Genomic DNA, 19,844 nt, shown 5'->3' on the forward strand with positions numbered 1-19,844 from the left:
CATCTGGTAGTGCAGACTCCTCATGTTTGCTCTTCCCATACGTGCTGGGAGAAAGTTCTGGATGTTTTCATCATTCCTCTGAAAGGACAATGAACTCTGGCTGCATTGTTTCCAACCCAAATAATTCTGAAACCCAAACGGGCATTCATGGGTAGAGGCATTGTACAAATCTTCACGAGCACAAAGGATCACATTCAATGGCTTGGCTGAGGCCATTGTGTTTCTCTCTTTAAAAAGATGTTTTGGACATTAAACACCACTATTAAACCCTTTTCCAGTTCAGTCATGACCTTGCAGCCTGCGCAGACCTTTCCCCCTGCAGTGGGCATCTGGTGAACAAACCTGGGCCTTCCTCCATCCCCCCTGCAAACAGGGATAACTCTAATTCTGGAAAACTGTCAGTTTGCCAGATCAGAAAACGTGAGCTGCCATCTTCAGCCATGAAAATCAGGGAAACACAGTCATTTCCAAGCGAGTGCCTGCAGCTGTCCCCACGCTGCACAGGGTTTAGCGGGAGCAAAACCCAGACCGCCCCTTAACCTGCCTCATCTCGTGAAGATGCAGAATTTGATCTCCTGACATTTTGTAAAACCTCAGGAAGCCCCCGTACAGGCAGTGTCAGGTGCTCCAAAAGCCACAGGGAACTCACAGCCTGGCCACGCTTCCAAGTGTCCTGATTGTGAAGTTTCACATCCCCAGCATTATTTCAAGGCTTCAGATGTCGGGTTCGGGGCCCCAGCCTTAAATTATTTTTTTCAAACCCTCTTAAAACGCATTTAATCCTTTGTTTTCCTTGCGAGGAGAAAGGTTTCACATCTGGACTGTCAACCTGCATTCCACAGCATTAGCCTGGCAAACCAAAGCAGCTGAGCTGTAAATCTCCCAGAAGAGAACTTGTCATGGAAATCGAAACTCAGCTTTAACTGCGGGCCCAGCTCAGCAAGGAAGCCAACACAAAAACGCCAAAACAACGCGGGCAGCCCCAAGACAACTTTGGAAATGAATCCTGCTTGTCTGAGGGAGCAAACCAACCTCACCCAACGCCTCAGACTGAAGCAGCATCACTTACCTGGGTTTGATCCCAAACACACACCTAAGAGCCCACTGAGAGCAACTCACACCCCTGGATTTTGCACCATTTTCTGCAGCCAGTGCCCCGATTTCATGAGCACAGAGCAGTTTCCAGCAGTGCTTTGTGAGAGCTGAGTGCTCAGCCCCTGTCAGCTCCAGCCCCTGCTCCCTTGGGCCCCCAAACTGCTGCGTACCAGCGCGGGGACACAGGCAAGGAGATGGAAAGCGACAAGCTGAGCTCCAAAGGTTTGAATTCCTCCAGCCAGATTTCAAGGGAAATCCAAATCCAAACTGAGAGATGCAAAACTGGTTCAGTGACAAAACAGAATGGCGAAAATAATTAAAAAAAAAGTACCAAAATCGCCCAGGACAACAGCATGTGACTGAGTGTCTCAGCGAAGGTCATTAAAAAAGTGTAAATGTAACACTTTTGATCATTGCAGCATATATTTGTTAGGTTTTTAGATTTAAAAGTGAGCTGCTCAAAAGAAATCAATTTCTGCCAATAATTTGTTTCCTTCAGAGGGAAAGCAGTTTTGGAAAAAGACAGCTGGAGGTTAATTCAGCTCTGGAACAACCTGGAAGAGAGGCCTGGCAGATGCACCAAAGATCCTGAGCACCGGTGGTGGGCTTGGTTCACTCCTGTCGGCACTCACTTCCCAAATATCCAACAGCCCAACTCCATTATTCCTTACACTTTACACCAGAGCACTTTATGAAACCTCTCTCCTCCCAAACACGCAACGCAGAGCCGTGTGTGCTGGGCTCCGAGGATTATTTTGCTCCTTCAGCTCGGTGTCTGAGCCCACCAGGAACGGCTCCACCGCTGCTGAACACCATGGCAGAGTCCTCTTTGCCCAAAAAGCTGGAAAAACGCTCTTCAGCATCATTTCTGCTGGATTGACAGCACTGCTGCAGGGCTCTGCTGCTGCGGGGAGGCTGCCAGGAAATCCCCTCACCCTGTCAGAGCCACACCTGTCACCCAGCTGCTGACACAGCTACTAAACCCACGGCCAGTCTCAAGGAGCAAGAAAACTCGGCGAGATTTTTATCCAAACTGACACAATCTGTGCCTGGACACCCAAACCAGTGTGTGGGAGCACCCTGCCACGCCCCACACTCTGCAGCAGCGTCCTGAGCGTCTCCACATCCTGCTCTGCTGCTTCTGCGCTGGCACCCGCCGCTTTCCGCGCTCCTCGCTCCACGTGTCCCTCCTTCCCTCGGCCACGGGAGGAGGATGCTGCAGCTGTGGATGTGAGAGCAGAGCCCAGCAGCCCAGGCAGGCACCAGAGCAAACATCTCCTCCTGGGCTGACAGCACTGTCGTAATTCTGGAGCAAAGGAGCCCCCACCAAAAACGGGCGCTGGTTTGCTGCTGGTTACGCTGGGCTGAGGTAATGGCTCTGAGCTCTCACAGCACACTGGGTACAATGCAACCTTTTGAAGTCCAGCAAAGGGAAAAAAAATAAAATAAAATAAAGAGGGTTTTGTTGGGTTTGTGTGGGGTTTTTTACCCCCTTTCTTTTTTCTCTGAAAGATGCGATACAAACCGGCCCGATACACAGTTAGAGGTGATCTCATCAGGCCATTCGGACTGAAGCAGGACCATCACTTGGGAGGGGATGCGCTGGCCAGACAGCCCTGACTGGCCTGTGAGCAGCATTCCTGTGGGGCCACAAGCACAGCCCTCATCACACAGGCAAGGCATGGCTGCCGGCTTTCGACCCACGCCGCACGGAAAAGTGGGATTCGGGAGCAGCGCCCCGCACTCACCGCTCCCACGGGCACGGGGGGCTCCCACGGGCTCCCTGCCACCTCTGTGCATGCAGGGAAAGGAGCTGCAGGCATCCCCACTCCCATGGGCTTCCTGCCACCTCTGTGCATGCAGGGAAAGGAGCTGCAGAGATCCCTGCTCCCACAGGGACAGCCCTGCCACCTCTGTGCATGCAGGGAAAGGAGCTGCAGAGATCCCTGCTCCCATGGGCACAGTGACAGCCCTGCCACCTCTGTGCATGCAGGGAAAGGAGCTGCAGAGATCCCTGCTCCCACGGGCTCCCTGCCACCTCTGCGCATGCAAGGAAAGGAGATGCAGAGACCCCTGCTCCCACGGGCTCCCTGCCACCTCTGTGCATGCAAGGAAAGGAGCTGCAGAGACCCCTGCTCCCACGGGCTCCCTGCCACCTCTGTGTATGCAGGGAAAGGAGCTGCAGAGATCTCTGCTCCCACGGGCTCCCTGCCACCTCTGTGCATGCAGGGAAAGGAGCTGCAGAGATCCCCGCTCCCACGGGCTCCCTGCCACCTCTGTGCATGCAAGGAAAGGAGCTGCAGAGATCCCTGCTCCCACGGGCACAGTGACAGCCCTGCCACCTCTGTGCATGCAAGGAAAGGTGCTGCAGAGATCCCTGCCGTGCTGACTCCCACCAAACAGCGCCGGGAGCAGCGCAGGAAAGGCACTTGGGAACTCCCTGAGAACGGGAAAATGTGGTTTAGAGGCTTCCGCCCGTCATTTCTCCTAAACTCCCTCGCATCTTTCCACCGAGCTTCTTTGGGTGTCTTTGTTGCCAAGCTAACAATGCTTGAAAGCGAAGAAAGTCTCGTTTCTGAGATGTTCCTGCTTGCAATCGAGCAGCAGGACTGTTTACTCTCCTAGCAGTGATGGAATTAAACAATTTGTCTTTGAAAACTACATAAGCCTTCAGCGTGACATCCCCCCATCTGCTTTTGAGATTAAGGTACTTTGATTTTTACCAGCTAAAGGTTTATGAACTGCTGTATAAACCCAATTACTCTCATAGTAAATTATGTAAGGCTTACATGTTATTTTTTAAATTTTCCCCCATGGAGTACTCTGGAGATTCAGAACAGGAAAGGATCACTGAGGCATTCGGAATTAAAAACGTGCAACGGGGAAAACCACGGAGCTCCCAGAAACTTGGAATAAAAAAGAAAAAAAAACAACCTCGACATCATTAAGTGAGGATGAGAGACACCACAAGAGAGGTTTTTCAGGGGAGGACTGGTTAAAAAACAAGGGAAAGAAACCCTGTATGTCAGTGGGAGGGAGTTCTTTAAAAACAGATTAAGTTTCATCTGAGGCAGTATTTATTCCTCTGATTGAAAGCAGGGACGGGAGCGATGCTGGTGCGCTCACTCTGGGCGTCAGCAGCACAAAACACGGGCAGGACAGTTGGATTTGCAGGAGGTTTCAAGGAGAGCATCCCCAGAGCACCAGGCTGAGCCCTGAGGGGCCGTGGGGAGCACGGGACAGGGACCGAGCCCACCGCTGCTCCTCCACAGCGGGGCTGACCCGGCAGGTAAAAACCACCAGTCCCAGGCAATAACCAAATCTAAAGCTGGCAGGGGCTGAGAATCCTTCTGGGCACCACTTCTGGGACACCTGGCAGTGCCCGCAGAAACTGGGAACTCTGGAGCACAAATCCTCCCCTCCCTGGAGCAGCTCCGGGGCACAGAATCAGCCCCAGGTGCCACTGCAGCCACTGGTGAGGTTCCCCTGCAGGGCACTGGGGTGGCACCAAGGGCAGGCAGCTGCCACCCCCTCGAGCTCCCCACGAGAAAGGGGAGAAGAAAAGCTCAGAGCTCTCCTTGCAGCTTCTCCTGTCGGCAGCCAGCGCCCAAACCAACCCTGCTGCACAGCACCTTGCGCTTCCAGGTGGGAACACGCAGCACAGGGGTCTGAAAGCCCCTGAGGGGGCACAAAACCCATGAGAGCACACACAGAGGGTGCTGCCCTCCTGCTGGCCGTGCCCAGCCACGGCTTCTCCCCGCTCTGGGTCCCTCCTGCTCCCCCCTGACACACCAAACCCCAGCTCGGCCCCTGTGAGGACATACAGGGCTGTAAGAGCCACTTTCACACCCTGATACATCCTTTTTGCCCCCTCTCTCCACAAGCCTTTTTGTTTTTGAAACTTTGAGTGTTTTTGTTCACTTGGTGCACTTCTCCCCCCACTCACCTGCACCTACGAGATCTCCCAGTGCCCGCAGGAGTCAGGCCCCAGGAATGAAGGGTATTAACAGAATTCAGCACTTTCCACACCAGGAAAGGGGCTGATGGCACTTGATCCTCTGACCCCAGCATAGATCCACTCTGCACTAAATCAGTTTAGCTGCCTGGGTTCCTCCTGGCTCTCTCTGTCACGCTGGTGTGTGACAATGGGTCACGTCCTTGCAGGGCTGCTGTGTCAGGAAACCTCCCAGACCGGTGCAGAGCACTGTGCCTGCTTATCACAGCCTGAACTCAAACCCTGATCTCACATTTCCTTCCCAGAGCAGCTCCCTCCTGCCAGAGCACCCCTGCCCTGCCCGCGCTCGTGGCACCGATGTTTCGTTTGCAGAGTTCACAGGATTCCCAGCGAGTCCTTGTCACCCTGGGCGAAGAGCAGCTGGCTCTGGGGACGGTGCCAGCAGCACTCGCAGCTGCCCAGGCTGGGCACAGCCACCCCCTGCCCCCCTGCACCCACCAGCGCCCAGGACTGCTCCACCCTCCACACTTCAGGGCTCTGCTTTCACTTCAGCATCTACTAAAGCTCCTTTTTTACGTCTCCTCCCACCCCACACCCCCCAAAATCCTCTCCCCTGCCCCGTTACGATTCCTCTCTCCTGGAGTACAGCTTGCTGCAGGACAAACCAAGCACCCAAAAGCTTCTTTTGCAACACGAAGCTCGGCCGGCTCAGTGTCTCTGTTGCACAAGCACGGCGACGCCGGTGCCAAACACGCCTGTGTCAGCTCCAGCATCCGCAGGGATCTCCCAGCCCAGCCTCTCTCCAACCCCAATTCGTTCCGGGAGGTCCTGCCCATGCCTCCCCTTTGTGCGCTCGGCTCTCGGGGTGTCGGAGGGAGCCGGAACAAATCGCTGCCGCGGCGGTGTCAAGCTGTCGACATGACCACAAGGCTGCCGAGGCTGTGAAAGGGCTGAGCTGTGCCACGGCTCTGCGCCCGGGCACCGCCCAGGGGATGGGCAGGAGCCCTGAACCCAGCTTCCCGCTCAGGAAAACACTGCTCAGCGCACGAAAAAAGCCCAATGCGCGCCCTAAGGAAGAACAAACGCTCCAAAGGTCCCTGAAAAAGGAAATGAAAAAAGCTTCCCGAGCTCCAGCCACAGAGAGGTCTGAGAACCGGAGTGTCTAAGTTTGGTTTGGCTGCTTAAATGTCACAGAAGGTTTGAAATAAGCTGTGTTTTACCTGGGGTGGGAATCCCACCTCAGGGAACTTCCAGCTGCTGGGGCTGAAGGAGTTTTACAAAGAAGCAGCTCTGGGGTGATGCTGCCGGGAGCAGCGTCCAGAGCTCCTGCAGGGACACACAGACACTGCCCCCAGCACCACACCCTGAGAAAACTAAAATACTACCACCAAAGCAAGAGGAAACAGGAACTAAAAGTACTAGAGATGGCAAACTAAGAGAATACTCTTTTTATTTTTATTTTTTTTAATTATTTTCATGGGTTTTTTTCCCTTTTGGAGAAGAGCAGGAAGGTAATTTCCTTAGGCAAGATGTTTTAATTCACATTTTCCTTCTGACAGCTCCTGCACAGGCCCACCAAAACAACCCGGGGAAAAGGTCAGACACAGCTATACATTAAGCAGCAAGGAAAAACAAGGCACATCCCACGCTGAGGACACGCTAATGGCTCCTTGGAGTCAACGCTTCCTTAATTCACTTTTTAAGACTTTCAGTTGCAAATTTTTTATTCAGCTTTCACAGCACAAATAGCCACAAGAAAGCCACCCAAAGCCCCAACTCCCCACGTCAGGATTATTTGATATGAAGGTCACTTCCTCCAGCCCCAGGCAAACTCCTTCAAAGCCTTTAAGAGACACCAGGAGAAAGGAACAAGGAATACTCGTATCGATTTTAGGATACGAGACGCAGGTCAAACCCTGAGCGCACAAAAATAATTCCTGCTTCCAGAGGAACAGAAAAGCACTGAGCACTCAGGAACGCCCCGTGCTGGCATCTCTGGGGTGCGACAGTTCGTTTCTGGAGGCGGATTAACGTGCCCACAAAAGCCTCCCACGTCAAGGCGGCTCTGACCTCTCCAGACTGGCTGCCAACGTGATATAGGTCCAAAAGAAATCACCCTGCTCTGCTGTGAAAGAACAATAAATCGGCTTCCTCGAATACAGTGGTTAAAGAATCCGAGTTCCTGACCTTGGATGTTTCCCCAGTAGGATGCTGTGCTGTAGGGAACAATCGGGATGACATTTGCTGAAACGGGGGGGGGATTTATGATATAATAGGTTGCACATATGTGCCAAAAGAGGAGAAAAAAAACACAAACCCTCTTAAATCCAAGCAAATCAAGATTAATTAGCTATTAAAATAGCCCGGAGAGCGCAGTGCAGTACAGGTGGTACAACAAACCAGCTCCCTCTCCCCGCACGGCGACTCCCGTTGTTTTTGGGGTCGCGCCGTCCGTGGATCTGCGAGCGCACTCTCACTGGGAAAAGCAAAAATTGCTCCTCCTTTGTCAACTCCTGCTCCCTGCAACTCTCCAGCTTTGCACTTTCATAAACAAACCTTACTTCTGTAGGAATCCCCCCTAAGTGCACAGGAAAATCCCGTTTTTGCCTGGCTTTGATCACCGGGACAGGCTCAGGACGAACTCGGGTGGTTTTTACGACGCTCCTCGTGCTGAGGAGAGGCCAAGCTGCTCCCATCCACCTCCAAGTCTCCCCCCGTTCCTCCAGCCCGGAGAATTTTTGTTTCCTCGCTGCTAATTGCAATTACGGGTGTCCCACAGATGCCTCCCACGCCCGTGTGCGTCCAGCAGCAGCACGGAGCTCCCTCCTCACCGGCCACCACGGCACCCCGAGCCCTCCGTCCCTCCCCGCCGCCCTGGGATGCCAACAAGCCGTCCGTACCCCGCAATCCGCTCGCCTTCCCCCTTAATCCCGGCAGGAGATGCCATCAATGCATCCACAGGGCGGGACAGAGCCGATGTTTCTGTGAGCCTGGGGTGGAAGGGCTCCGCTGCCAGCAGGAGCTCTGTCGGCACAAGGAGCCCGCCAGCGCTGCTCCAGCAGGGGCACCGCCCCAAAGGAGCCGGCATCCCTGGAACAGCAGATCTGCCCGGGCTGTGGTCAGGCAGCAGCAGCTCCCACGCTGAGCCTGCCCTTCCCTCTCTGCAGGGAGGGGACTGAGGTGCCCCCTCTCCCCCTGCACAGATCTTCATCCCACGCACCTTCACCCTGCCCTCCACATCCACTGGGAACACGATGTAGGAACAGACTTCTCGCAGGCATGGTCTTTGTCCCCTCTAACCCTGAGAAGCTGAGCCACATCCCTCCTCCCAGGTGATTTGCTCTTTCTTCCCTCCAAAACCCTTACTGTGCAACAGGGTGGACCACCGTGGGATTTGTGTTCGCCCCGTTTTGGGCAGCTCTCAAATGTTAAACACAAAGGCATTTCCAGCGCTGGCAGCGGCGCTGGGCGTCCCTCGGTTTGCTGTGCACAGCCCAGGAAGGTGAGACGCTGCCCCACCGCTGCCCCACCGCTGCCCCACCGCTGCCCCACGCCCACACCTGGCACGGAACCCTCTTGTTACGTCCCCCCCAGCCTGGGAAAGCTCCAACTACTGACAGACAAAATAGTGAACGTGAAAACTCCTCCTGAGCACATTGCCCTGGTGGAGAGGGGCAAGGATCAGCTGCCACAGGGACCTGAGGGCACCAAAACACTGAAACCTGGGCAAGAGGACATCCCTCCTCCCCAGGCTTCTGGAAACCTCCTCTAATACTTAACTCTCGTCACTCAGCTGTCTTCCAGGACATTTGAGCTGCTTGTTAAAGACTCAGCATCCTCTGCCACTCATCTGGAGAGGGGAAAAGCTCCTCGATCCACTCTTGTAGGGGCAGAGCTCCCTACACAGAGAAAGGGGCTGCCCAGCAGAAACCCGCCCTGTGAACACCCTGGCCCCAGCTCGGAACGCTGACAGACAAAATCAGCAGGGAAAAGCCAGGAATCCTCCCCAGAACTCCCTTCTGCGAAGGCTTCGCCGCTTGGGGAGAGATGAAAGGGGCGCGGGCAAACCGAACGCCCCTCCATCCCACGAGTATCGGCAGAACACGTCCTCAGGGCTTTGCGTGTTCCAAAAACACAGCCTAAAAGTGAGGGGAGATTCCTCCTTCCCCACGCGGCTGGGGCAGAGCAGAGCGGAGCTGTGGCAGCACCTTACCCTGGGATCACGACGTCGCTGCTCCGGCACTGATGGACGGATTAATTGGAGACAGCTGCGAGGAGAACGCTCCTAACGACATGATTCATTAGTTTTCATAGATAATTGCCTCTGCTCATGGCCTCACACTGAATCATTCATTTCGGGAATTTTTTGGGGGGCATTAAATTTAAATGCAGTAATCAGATTTGTTAATCCCTGGGACAGGGCAAACCAAACACAATTTTGTTCGGGGGATTGTTTGTACTTTCAAACGTTGACATGAATTCAGCAGCAGGGAAAAATTAGCAGCATAATGTATGCTCATGAAGGTTAGAAATTATTAATGGTAATCTTCCTCCCTCCCTCCTTCCCCCAGCGCTGGTGACCAGACTGGGCACATTTCTGCCTCCTTCTGGACTGCAGGTTCCTTCCCTGGATGCATCTTTGTGCCTTCCACAATCCAGGGGCTCTCTCGGAATACACGGAGATTTCCTGATAATTTTTTGATAATAAAGTCTTTCCACAGAACGAGAGAATGAAAATAATTGGTACTTGGGTTTGCCACTCTCTGGATTCAAAATACAGCTGGTTTTTCACTGGTGGTGTATTATACATCAAATAATCAGTTCCAAACGCTGTTTAGCTGGTTTTATTACTCTGAAATAGCAGCACATATTCACAGACAGAGACCCCAGAAAGATCTGCAGATCCAGCCCAGTTCCCTCCCTATCAAGTCACAAACTTTTTACTCATCTGAACTCCACTTTAAAAACTGGCAATTTTTTGCCCTTTTTTTTTTTTTTTTTTTTCTGGAAGCCCCTTTGGAATTTTTTCATCTCTCAGTTAAAAAAGAAAAAAAGAAAAGTAATTTTCTCAACTGTACTATTTATGGTCAATTCATTCCCATTTTTTCTTGAACCAACATCCTTCTCCAGCTTCAGTAGTTTTTTTCCCTCCCCAAAATTTTACTGCCAAAACACGAACAGAAAGCAAACCATAATCTGCAATCCTTGCCCAGACTGCACAGCCCAGACATCAGAGCCCTCTCTGTGCTTTCCCACTGACCTCACTTCTACTCTGCACCTTCTTCTCCTCCAATTTACCCTTCTGAAACAAGAAGCAGAGCGTCCAGAGAGCATTTTGCACAAAGCTGTGTCCAGGTGCGGTGCCCTGTCTCGGCCCCAGGCACAAGTGTCACCTGCTCCAGCTCATCTTCTGTCCCCATCAAACCAGCAAAGATCTGCTCGGGTTTGGGGCCAGCTCAGGACGTGCTCATCAAAAGCAGCCTCAAGGCTTCACCCTCACACCATCCCAGGAGCTCCACCCTCGTCATCCCACGGCCTGAACCACGCTGAGGAGAACACCGAGGATCTGGAAGAGGAACCTCACGTCAAAGACGCCACAGCTTTCAGAGAAGAGCAGCTCAGGGGAAATCCCTTTCTTGGGGGACCTGCAAACAAAGGGCAAAGCAGAGAACCCTGCCCAAAACCTGGGGGTACAGGAGAGAGCAGCTCTGGCAGCACAGCTTGGACTCCTCTAAATCCACACGCTACTGCCGAGACCCTGACATCAACGTGCAGCTCCTCCCCTGCCGAAGCTGCACCCACGCGCTCGTATTTATCCTCCTCGAGGTTTGGGGGGACGGGGGATTGCTCCAGGGAAGCTGGAACAAATTAACGCTGCCCCGAGGGTTGTTGTTTTAAGAGAAAGAAGCAGCAGAAGCGCAAAGGTGAGCCAACGAGCTGCTGTTTTCTTTTAGCGAAGCGTCCGACAACAGCGGGCGGATTTGGTCGGGATCCATCCCAAAGGCCACACGGTGATAAGCTCCCGGTGAGGCTGGAACTGGAAATGCTCCCAGGCCCTGCAGTCACGTCCCCAGTTCTGCAATACCTCCGAGCATCACACCCCTGTCACCGAGAGACCCCGGAGGAGTCCGAGGCACCCGCGAGCGCTCCTCACCTCTGCCGCTTGTTTGTGTAACTGGAGACGTGTCGGGCCCTCTCCCGCCTGATTTAAGCTCCAACAAAGAACAAAGATGCTGAGATATCCATCATCCCAGCAGCGCCCGTGGGGAGTAGCTGCAGGAATGCAGCGCTTCCAGGGCAGCCTCCCCTTCCTGAGCACAGCGAGAGCACTCGGCAAGGAATTCAGCTCTCCCAGCACAGCCAGGGCTCAAAACCCAAAGGAATTCTCCTCTCCCAGCACAGCCAGGGCTCAGCACCCAAAGGAATTCATCTCTCCCAGCCCAGCCAGGGCTCAGCACCCAAAGGAATTATCTCCCAGCACAGCCAGGGCTCAGCACCCAAAGGAATTCTCCTCTCCCAGCACAGCCAGGGCTCAAAATCCAAAGGAATTCTCCTCTCCCAGCACAGCCAGGGCTCAAAACCCAAAGGAATTCATCTCTCCCAGCCCAATCAGGGCTCAAAACCCAAAGGAATTATCTCCCAGCACAGCCAGGGCTCAGCACCCAAAGGAATTATCTCCCAGCACAGCCAGGGCTCAAAACCCAAAGGAATTATCTCCCAGCACAGCCAGGGCTCAAAACCCAAAGGAATTATCTCCCAGCACAGCCAGGGCTCAGCACCCAAAGGAATTCATCTCTCCCAGCCCAGCCAGGGCTCAGCACCCAAAGGAATTCTCTCCCAGCACAGCCAGGGCTCAAAACCCAAAGGAATTAATCTCTCCCAGCCCAATCAGGGCTCAAAACCCAAAGGAATTATCTCCCAGCACAGCCAGGGCTCAAAACCCAAAGGAATTGTCTCCCAGCACAGCCAGGGCTCAGCACCCAAAGGAATTCTCCTCTCCCAGCCCAGCCAGGGCTCAAAACCCAAAGGAATTGTCTCCCAGCCCAGCCAGGGCTCAGCACCCAAAGGAATTATCTCCCAGCCCAGCCAGGGCTCAGCAACCAAAGGAATTCTCTCCCAGCACAGCCAGGGCTCAAAACCCAAAGGAATTATCTCCCAGCCCAGCCAGGGCTCAGCACCCAAAGGAATTCTCCTCTCCCAGCCCAGTCAGGGCTCAAAACCCAAAGGAATTCTCCTCTCCCAGCACAGCCAGGGCTCAGCACCCCAAGGAATTCTCCTCTCCCAGCCCAGCCAGGGCTCAGCACCCCGCAGGACCTGCCTGGCCTGCAGGCACCTCTGGCTGCTCGGTGCCGTGACCACAGCAGGTTCCTGGAGCCCTCACAGGCAGAACCCTGCCTGTGTTATTCCTGCAGGAATTCAACACCTGGAAACAGCAAACCCAAGAGCCAGAGCTGTTTGCAAAGAGGGGTTTTGGTTAGTAAATGCAGAAACCCACAGAGGAGTTTATTCTCTTGCTCTCTCAGAGAAATGGAGATGGTACACACACGAGTGCCATGAAAGGAACTCATTTCCAGGGAAAACTAAAATACCAACTTCCCCTTCATTTACCGAGGGAAGTGAGCACCACTGGGGAAAACGACTAAAATAAATCAGAGGAATGTGGCAGCAAGCCCAGTGAGGAGCCAAAGGGGTCAAACGCTGTCCTTGGGAAGCAGCACAACGGGACCACACTCGGCACAGGAACAGCTCCAGGACTCCAAGGAAACCTGGGCACAAGCCCCAGGAGCTCCTGCCTGAAAGGGGCAGGACAAACTGAATTGCAGGGTCAGCAGCTCTTCCTGCCCAGCAGCAGGAGCACCTTGAGCTGAGCAGCTCCAGGGAAGCAGAACTCGAGTCCTTCCCCTGTTTACCTCACTGCATCCCCTCTCTGGAGAAGAGTTCATCAGGCAGAACTTGAGGAGGACCCAAACAGCCAGGGCTGCTTTCAGGAGCAGGAGAACCAGACGAGCAGAGCCACAGCTCGGGAGGAGCCGAGCCCCAGCAGCGGGGACAGACACGGTGCCAACACTCACCGCTGAGCTTTGGGCTCAGCACCTGGCAAAACACAGCCGGGGGCACCACGGGCACCTCGAGACTCCTCCTCACTGAAGAGCTGGATGTGCTGGACCTGCTGAGCTTTCCCTGGTGTGTGGTTGGGCAGCAACACTTCCACCTCCTCCTCCTCCTCCTCCTCCTCCTCCCCTCAGGCAGCACTACCTTTTTTTCCAACAGTTGGGCAATTGTCTGAGGAAGTCTGAGAGGGGAAAAACACATTCCTCTGAAACAGCATCACTGCCAGGCACAGGAGTGCAGGCTCACCCAGCCTAGCTGCTGACCCCTGCTTAAAAAGCACCTTGAAAATCAAATATAGCCGTTATTTCAGGCAATACTGAAAACAAGAAGAAAAGCAGTGCCCTCCTCTTCCAAAGGACAAAACGTACCTTTGCATCTCTAACTCTCCTTTTTCAATGTTTTGTGGGTTTTTTTTTTCCCCTGTGCTTCTCTCCCACGTGGAAGGGATGAAGAAATATTAGGGAGGGTGGTGGCTCAGGACAGTTTAAGTGTGCATGAACCGGCTGTTCACTCTCAGCACAGCACTTGTGCTCCAAGGGATCATCACCCCGAGCCCATGACACCGCTCCTTCCTCCAGCAGACCTTCATCAGCTCCAGCTGGAGACCCCTTTTTCTTCCCCCAGGGCCAAAGGGAAACTCTCTGATATTTTTCATGTTTAGGATGTGGGGAAGGACACGCAGGAACGCTGAAACACATTAAAGTGCTGAATTTCTCTTCCCCCCACTCCTCCCCGTTTTTTTTTCCAGAAGAAGAGTCTTGCAAGCCCTAAACCAGCCCAGAGGAGCAGAGTGCACGGGAACAGCACCACCAAATCCATGGATCCACGGAGCCCTCTGAGCACCACACGCTCAGAGCAGCCACCTCCAGCTCCACTCCAACCCCTCAGCTGGTCTAAAAACCATTTTTGATTTTGGAGGAACAGGAGGAAGAGCATGCTCTGCAGGAGGGAACACAAAGCACTGGCCCTGCAGCACTGGGGACAGCTTTGGCTGTGTCAGCAGCTCAGCAGCTCGCAGCTTCGGGCAGGAAGAGCTGCTGCCAGCAGTGACATGTTTTACCCGAGGTCTCAAAGCTAAATTTGGAGAATTCAGTGTTTTATCACCATTGCTCTGATCCAGAAACACCAGAGGATGTGATGGGAGCTTCGGTGGAGCGGCCGTGGGCAGCCCAAGGACACTTGGGCAGGACCAGAGCTGTGTCTGTGGTTGATTTTCACACAATAACTGTCAGTGAGAACTTCTGGAAAGCTTCTCCCTTTTCAAAAACCAAACCTCTCACTGAAGCCAGCAGTGCCAGTCAGATTCTGAAATGTTTTTATCCCTAACTGAAGGACGGGGGTTTGGCTGTGTTTGTGTTTGGCAGTGTCTGTACATTTGGATGATTTAGGCAGACCAGATCTGCTGCCTTTACTGCCCAGCTGCTCCATTTAATCCCTGTTAAAACCGGTTTTCCCCTTCCCATTTCTTTAAACGCTACTGGGAGGCTTGTTTAAAACACGTCCCTTATAAAGGCTCCTGGCAGCTCTGAAATGAGAGTTTTCCTTAATCTTCCTGCTAACTTCAGGGGATAAACTGTCCAGCTGTCACCATGTCACAGTGTGGGTGATGTTAACGAGCTGGAGGAGAAGCCAGGACACAAATCCCGAGGTCCCACTCCACTTCCCTCTGCCCTCACTCCAACCAGGAGCTCCTTGAGGAGCTCTGACAGACCGGGAGCCCCCAAGTCCTGCAGAAGAGCCAAGCACCTTCCAGCAAACACTGACTGAGATTCTCTAAATAAAGTCCTCTTCACCAGGAGCACGACGGTCCCAAGTGTCCAGCAGGACTCGGAGAGCAGGAAAAAGTTCTTGGGCATCCATGGACCTGGATGTGCCTCCCTGGAGAGATGCTCTCTGCAGCTGGCTGCAGGCTCAGGCCCACATCTGCACTTGCAAACAGGAACGTTACTCCTCCTTCAGCTCAGCTGCACATCAAATACAGGCAGACTATGATAAAAAAATAAATGCAACCAGCTTTAGCAAATATCAAACAGGAAAAACTCCACACGTATCAGAAATTATATTAATTTGGCTTGGTGTCCTGTGCCAGTTAAAGCCTGGCGTGTGCTCTCTTTAAAAGGTTCCCCTGTATTAATGGGGTTTTCCTTCAATATTCACAGAAAACTGAAAGTTTCTCTCTCAGCAGGCACTGAGGAACACTTCTTACCCTCAGAATAAATCCGTGTGGAGATGCTGCTGCTCAGGGTCGTTTGCCATCACACGTGCCCTGTGAATGCTCAGCAGAAAGCAGAGTGAGAAACCTGCCTCACAACAAAGCTCTAAGGCTTCTGTTAAACCAGCTGTGATCATTGCATCTTTGATTTACGTTTGCTTCTGAGGGGTGCAACCTTCCCTCACTCAATAAAACCTCCTGCCCCTCCCTTCCTACAGGAATTCCAGCTGGACAGAGCTGGGTGGGAAGCCCAGGGCAGAGCTGGGGGTCACCTCCACTTCGGAGAGTTCCCTTACGCCAGGAAGTGGAACAGAAACCTCTCCAACAGCTCCGTGCAGTGGGGGACAGCTCCCAGCTGCTCTGTCCTGCACACTGCCAGGGGCAGTGCCGGGCTGCCCTAAAGCCCTGCTCCCCTCTCCCCAGCACCTGCCCCGGAGACAAGACCAGTTTCATGAGCTCAGGGAGGTTTAGCAGCAGCACCAGCCACGGAGGGTGAAGGCTGGAACAGAAGGGAGGAAAACACTAATTTTACACTGAAACCCTCAGCCCTTCCCTCTCAAAAGTCCTGTGGTCTCCAGCTATGAAAGTCATTTTCTTTTCATTGAAAACACACCACCCACATCAGCCACCAGCAAAACTCCGGCAGCTCCCATTGTAACAAAGCATGGGATGGAGCTTCTCCACAAGAAGTGAAGCCACAACAGCTTAACCAGTGGAAAGAACCTCACTGCAGCCTAAAGAACCACAGTGCAGCCTAAAGAACCTCAGTGCAGCCTAAAGAACCTCAGTGCAGCCTAAAGAACCTCACTGCAGCCTAAAGAACCTCAGTGCAGCCTAAAGAACCTCAGTGCAGCCTAAAGAACCTCACTGCAGCCTAAAGAACCTCAGTGCAGCCTAAAGAACCTCAGTGCAGCCTAAAGAACCTCACTGCAGCCTAAAGAACCACAGTGCAGCCTAAAGAACCTCAGTGCAGCCTAAAGAACCTCACTGCAGCCTAAAGAACCACAGTGCAGCCCCAGTTCAAGTCTGAGCACCCCTAAACTGACCTGTGATTGGTGTCATGGAGCAGCTGCAAAACCCAGCACCGACCCCAACTGCCACAGAGAGGCACCAGAAAATCGTCACCCAGCCCCGAAACTCTGAGCTCTGATAATTTAGCACACGAATGTGCCGTGCTGGAGCCTCCTCTATCCCCAGGCTGGTGCTCCGAGGCAGCTTGGACCTAAAATAATAATTTCCAAGCGCAAATACCTTTTTGTGACGAGCACATAGGAGGCAGCCCACGTCCTAAGCTCAAGCAGAAGGAAGCTTTCCTCCCAGCTTATCTGCTTTTCTGTTCAGTGCAGGCCCCACGTTTCGGAAGGGCACCGCAGAGCTCGTTTCCCTCTCCGGTCTCACACCGCTCGTTTTCCTTGGCAGGACCCCAGGCTATCTGCAAACGCTGCCTGAGAACGGCTGCAGCAGTGGGACACCCCCGGCAGCTGGGCACACAGGGATGTGGGACAGCTGGGCTGCTCCAAAATAGGGGCAGAGTCATCCCCAGCAGAGCCCAGGGGATGCAGCAGTTTGAGAGGCGAGGAACGCCAAAATGAAGAGATGTCCCCAGCCCGCCTGTGTTACCCTGGTTTTTCTGAGTTTCTTTATTAGCCTTTTGATTTTCATAAATGGAGTCAGATCTTTTAGTTACTGTACAATATTAGAGCAGTTTTCTACCTTTCCCACAGATGTAACATAAACAAATCCTTTGTTTTTCATTCTTTGTCCTTTGTTTGCATATTTCTAACCTGAAAACAACTGTAACTGACAATTCGTCTGGCCACTGAGGCTGAGGGGTGGAAACCCCAAAAAGCCAATTTTCTGCTAGACCCACAAATGTATAAAAAGTAAAAATAAACAAAGGGCTCTTCTTCTCTCCGCTCTCTCAGCTGGGAGCTGGATCAGAAGAACCTCTGCGAAAATCTCTTTTCTGCGTGTGATTTCTTTGTGTGTCTCGGTGACATGCCTGGAATGGTCCCGGCGGGCACCTCCTGCTCCTGTCCCAGCCTCCAAACCAGGCACAAGGAGAGCTCCTGACCACCCCTGCAAGCCCCAGCACAGCTTGATCAGGGGAATATCATCTGAGAAAACAAAGCAAAGGAACAGGTCCCTGCTGGAGCATCCCCCGGGGGATTTCCGAGCTCGGCCAAGTCCTGATGGATTTTTGCTCAAGCCAAGGACCACCCCACATCAGCCCCCTCCAGCACTACCTGTCTGTGCTACAGCACAGATAACAGACCTCTGCAAGGTAATTAGAATCATTAAAAGGTGCCCAGTCCAGTGTCCTGCTCCTAACTGGGAACCCTGGGGTCCCTCATCCCCAGTCCAGAGTCCTGCTCCAAACTGGGAACTGTGGCCTCAGTACCTCACAGCCAAATCCATCACATTTTATCACAAAGGTATTGTGATAAAAATATTGCTGGAATCCCTACCCCGAGCTTGGAAAAAGGCTGTCAGGCCCAGATGTTTCAGACTAAAGACTGGCCCCAAACCAACATTTTTCAGCAAACTTGGTCCTGTAAGAGAATTTCCAATGAAATGCTGAGATCAAACACCCCTGGAGCTGTTTCAGCACAATGCGATCCACGCAGCCAAAATCCAGATTTGATTGTGCCCCTGCACTTGATGCCAGACACTTCATACTTTGGGACCTCGTGTACCTTGTGTGATTTATTCCCTTCACGCTGAAGTGTTCCTTGTAAAACTGCTGGGAGAAAGTAAAGTGGAATTTTGTCTGCTTCCACATCCAAGACTCGTACTACTGTTGTGCTGGAGGATTATTCCAGTTACTGATGTCTGGAAACAGCAGTTCCCCGGGAACAACAAGCACATCCCACTAGCCTCCCAGAGCTCCCTGGGGTCAGGGGGAAGGGCTGGAGTCAGGCAGCAAGGCAGAGGATTTTCCACAACACATGGCACAAACAGGAAAACCCCCACAGCACCTTGGTTTGGGATGCAGAGGGATGGAACACATTCAATCCACGAGGAATTCGGACAAAAAGGTTACAGCCCAGCTTGCAAGGAAGTTACTTTAATTTCTAGAAAGAGTCATAGCATTTAATCAGGTTTTTAGTGATATTGGGATGCTGTAAGATATCAAAACTTCACCATTTTAAAAGAATGCCACGTTTATGTCACATTAGTTTTGTTTCTGACTGAAACACAGCTCTGAGGAAGCAACTGCTCCCAGCTTTCCCTCTGCCTGCAGCAAGCTGCTGTGCCTCTGGAACTGAACAGAGAGCTCTGACAAATCGCAATTGTGAGCGGTGCTGGCCGCCAGCCCAAGGTGGAACACTTCCACCCCGGGGGTTCGGGCACGGGCAGTCAGCAGCTCCTGAGGACTGGACAAAGCACTCGGAGCAGCAATGCATTCTGCAGAGGAGAACAGGAGAGATGGGAGAAGATCTGGGAGGAGGGATGAGCTGGCCACGCACCCGGAGGTAATGGGAAAAGCAGGAGCATGTGCTGGAGAGCCCTGAGCGGCCGGCCGGGGCTGAGTAAGCCCAGTTCAAAGCACTCCTGAGATTCCAGCAATTCCTCACGAGCACAACGTGCCCAGAAACGTGGTTTTCTCCTCCTCTCCTGCGCTGGAACCGTGCAGCTTCCAGCCCTGCAGGTTTTCTGGGAAATCTATTAAAAGGCCATGAAGTGCCCAGCAGCCCTGACCGAAACCACCACGACACAGGAGCACAGGGTTCCAAGCAAGCAGGACTCCCTTAAAGGCTGGATGTCACCTCTCCAACAACTCCTGGGCAAGCAGCTCCTCCAGGGATGTGGCTCCCAGCAAGCAGGACTCCCTTAAAGGCTGGATGTCAGCTCTCCAACAACTCCTGGGCAAGCAGCTCCTCCAGGGATGTGGTTCCCAGCAAGCAGGACTCCCTTAAAGGCTGGATGTCACCCCTCCAACAACTCCTGGGCAAGCAGCTCCTCCAGGGATGTGGAACGGAGCAGCCACCTCCTCCTTCCCCCATTCAAAGCTCAAAAACCCTCCCAGAAGGGGAAGGCACAGAGGAAGCACTGAAGTAATTTAATGTACACGCTGAAGGAGAAACCATCAAGCTGTATTTCACTGCCACAAATAGCAAATATTTAAAAATAAAACATTATTTTTAGCCTAAGCGGTGCTTAAGGACTCGGGAATAAACCATTGCCCAGAGACAGGGAAATGCCATTGTGAGAAAAGGCTGAAGCAGCTCAGGGAACACCAGCTCAGGGCAGAGAGAAAGCATTTGGGATCCGGTCTTAAACCCTAAAACCCTCCCTGATCCAGCCAAAATCCAGAGGAAAATCAGTCAGGCAGAACACCTTGGAGCATCTACAAGGGCAAAATCAATGAAATAATGCAGAAACTCGCACAACATTATCCTCTAGCAAAGGCCGTTCTGCACAGGGCAGTTTATCCCCTGCCTTTCCTTGCCACAAGCAGTGACTGCA

At 52.9% G+C, this 19,844-nt stretch overlaps 1 protein-coding gene across 4 annotated transcripts in view; it reads right to left on the minus strand.

Moving 5' to 3' along the window:
• The window catches only part of STX8 (syntaxin 8), a 105,456-nt gene that overhangs the window by 65,182 nt on the left and 20,430 nt on the right, over positions 1–19,844 (minus strand). Inside the window, exon 1 of one of the 4 annotated variants that reach the window (XM_040081624.2) lies at positions 7,951–8,198. The exons of the other annotated variants lie outside the window; for them this stretch is intronic. Coding sequence (XP_039937558.1) covers positions 7,951–8,138 — 188 coding nt within the window. The 5' untranslated portion in view covers positions 8,139–8,198. Of the gene's footprint in view, positions 1–7,950; positions 8,199–19,844 lie in introns of those variants that run through there. 4 annotated transcript variants of the gene reach the window in all.

The sequence above is a fragment of the Hirundo rustica genome, chromosome 18 (assembly GCF_015227805.2).
Source record: "Hirundo rustica isolate bHirRus1 chromosome 18, bHirRus1.pri.v3, whole genome shotgun sequence".
Taxonomy (NCBI): domain Eukaryota; kingdom Metazoa; phylum Chordata; class Aves; order Passeriformes; family Hirundinidae; genus Hirundo; species Hirundo rustica.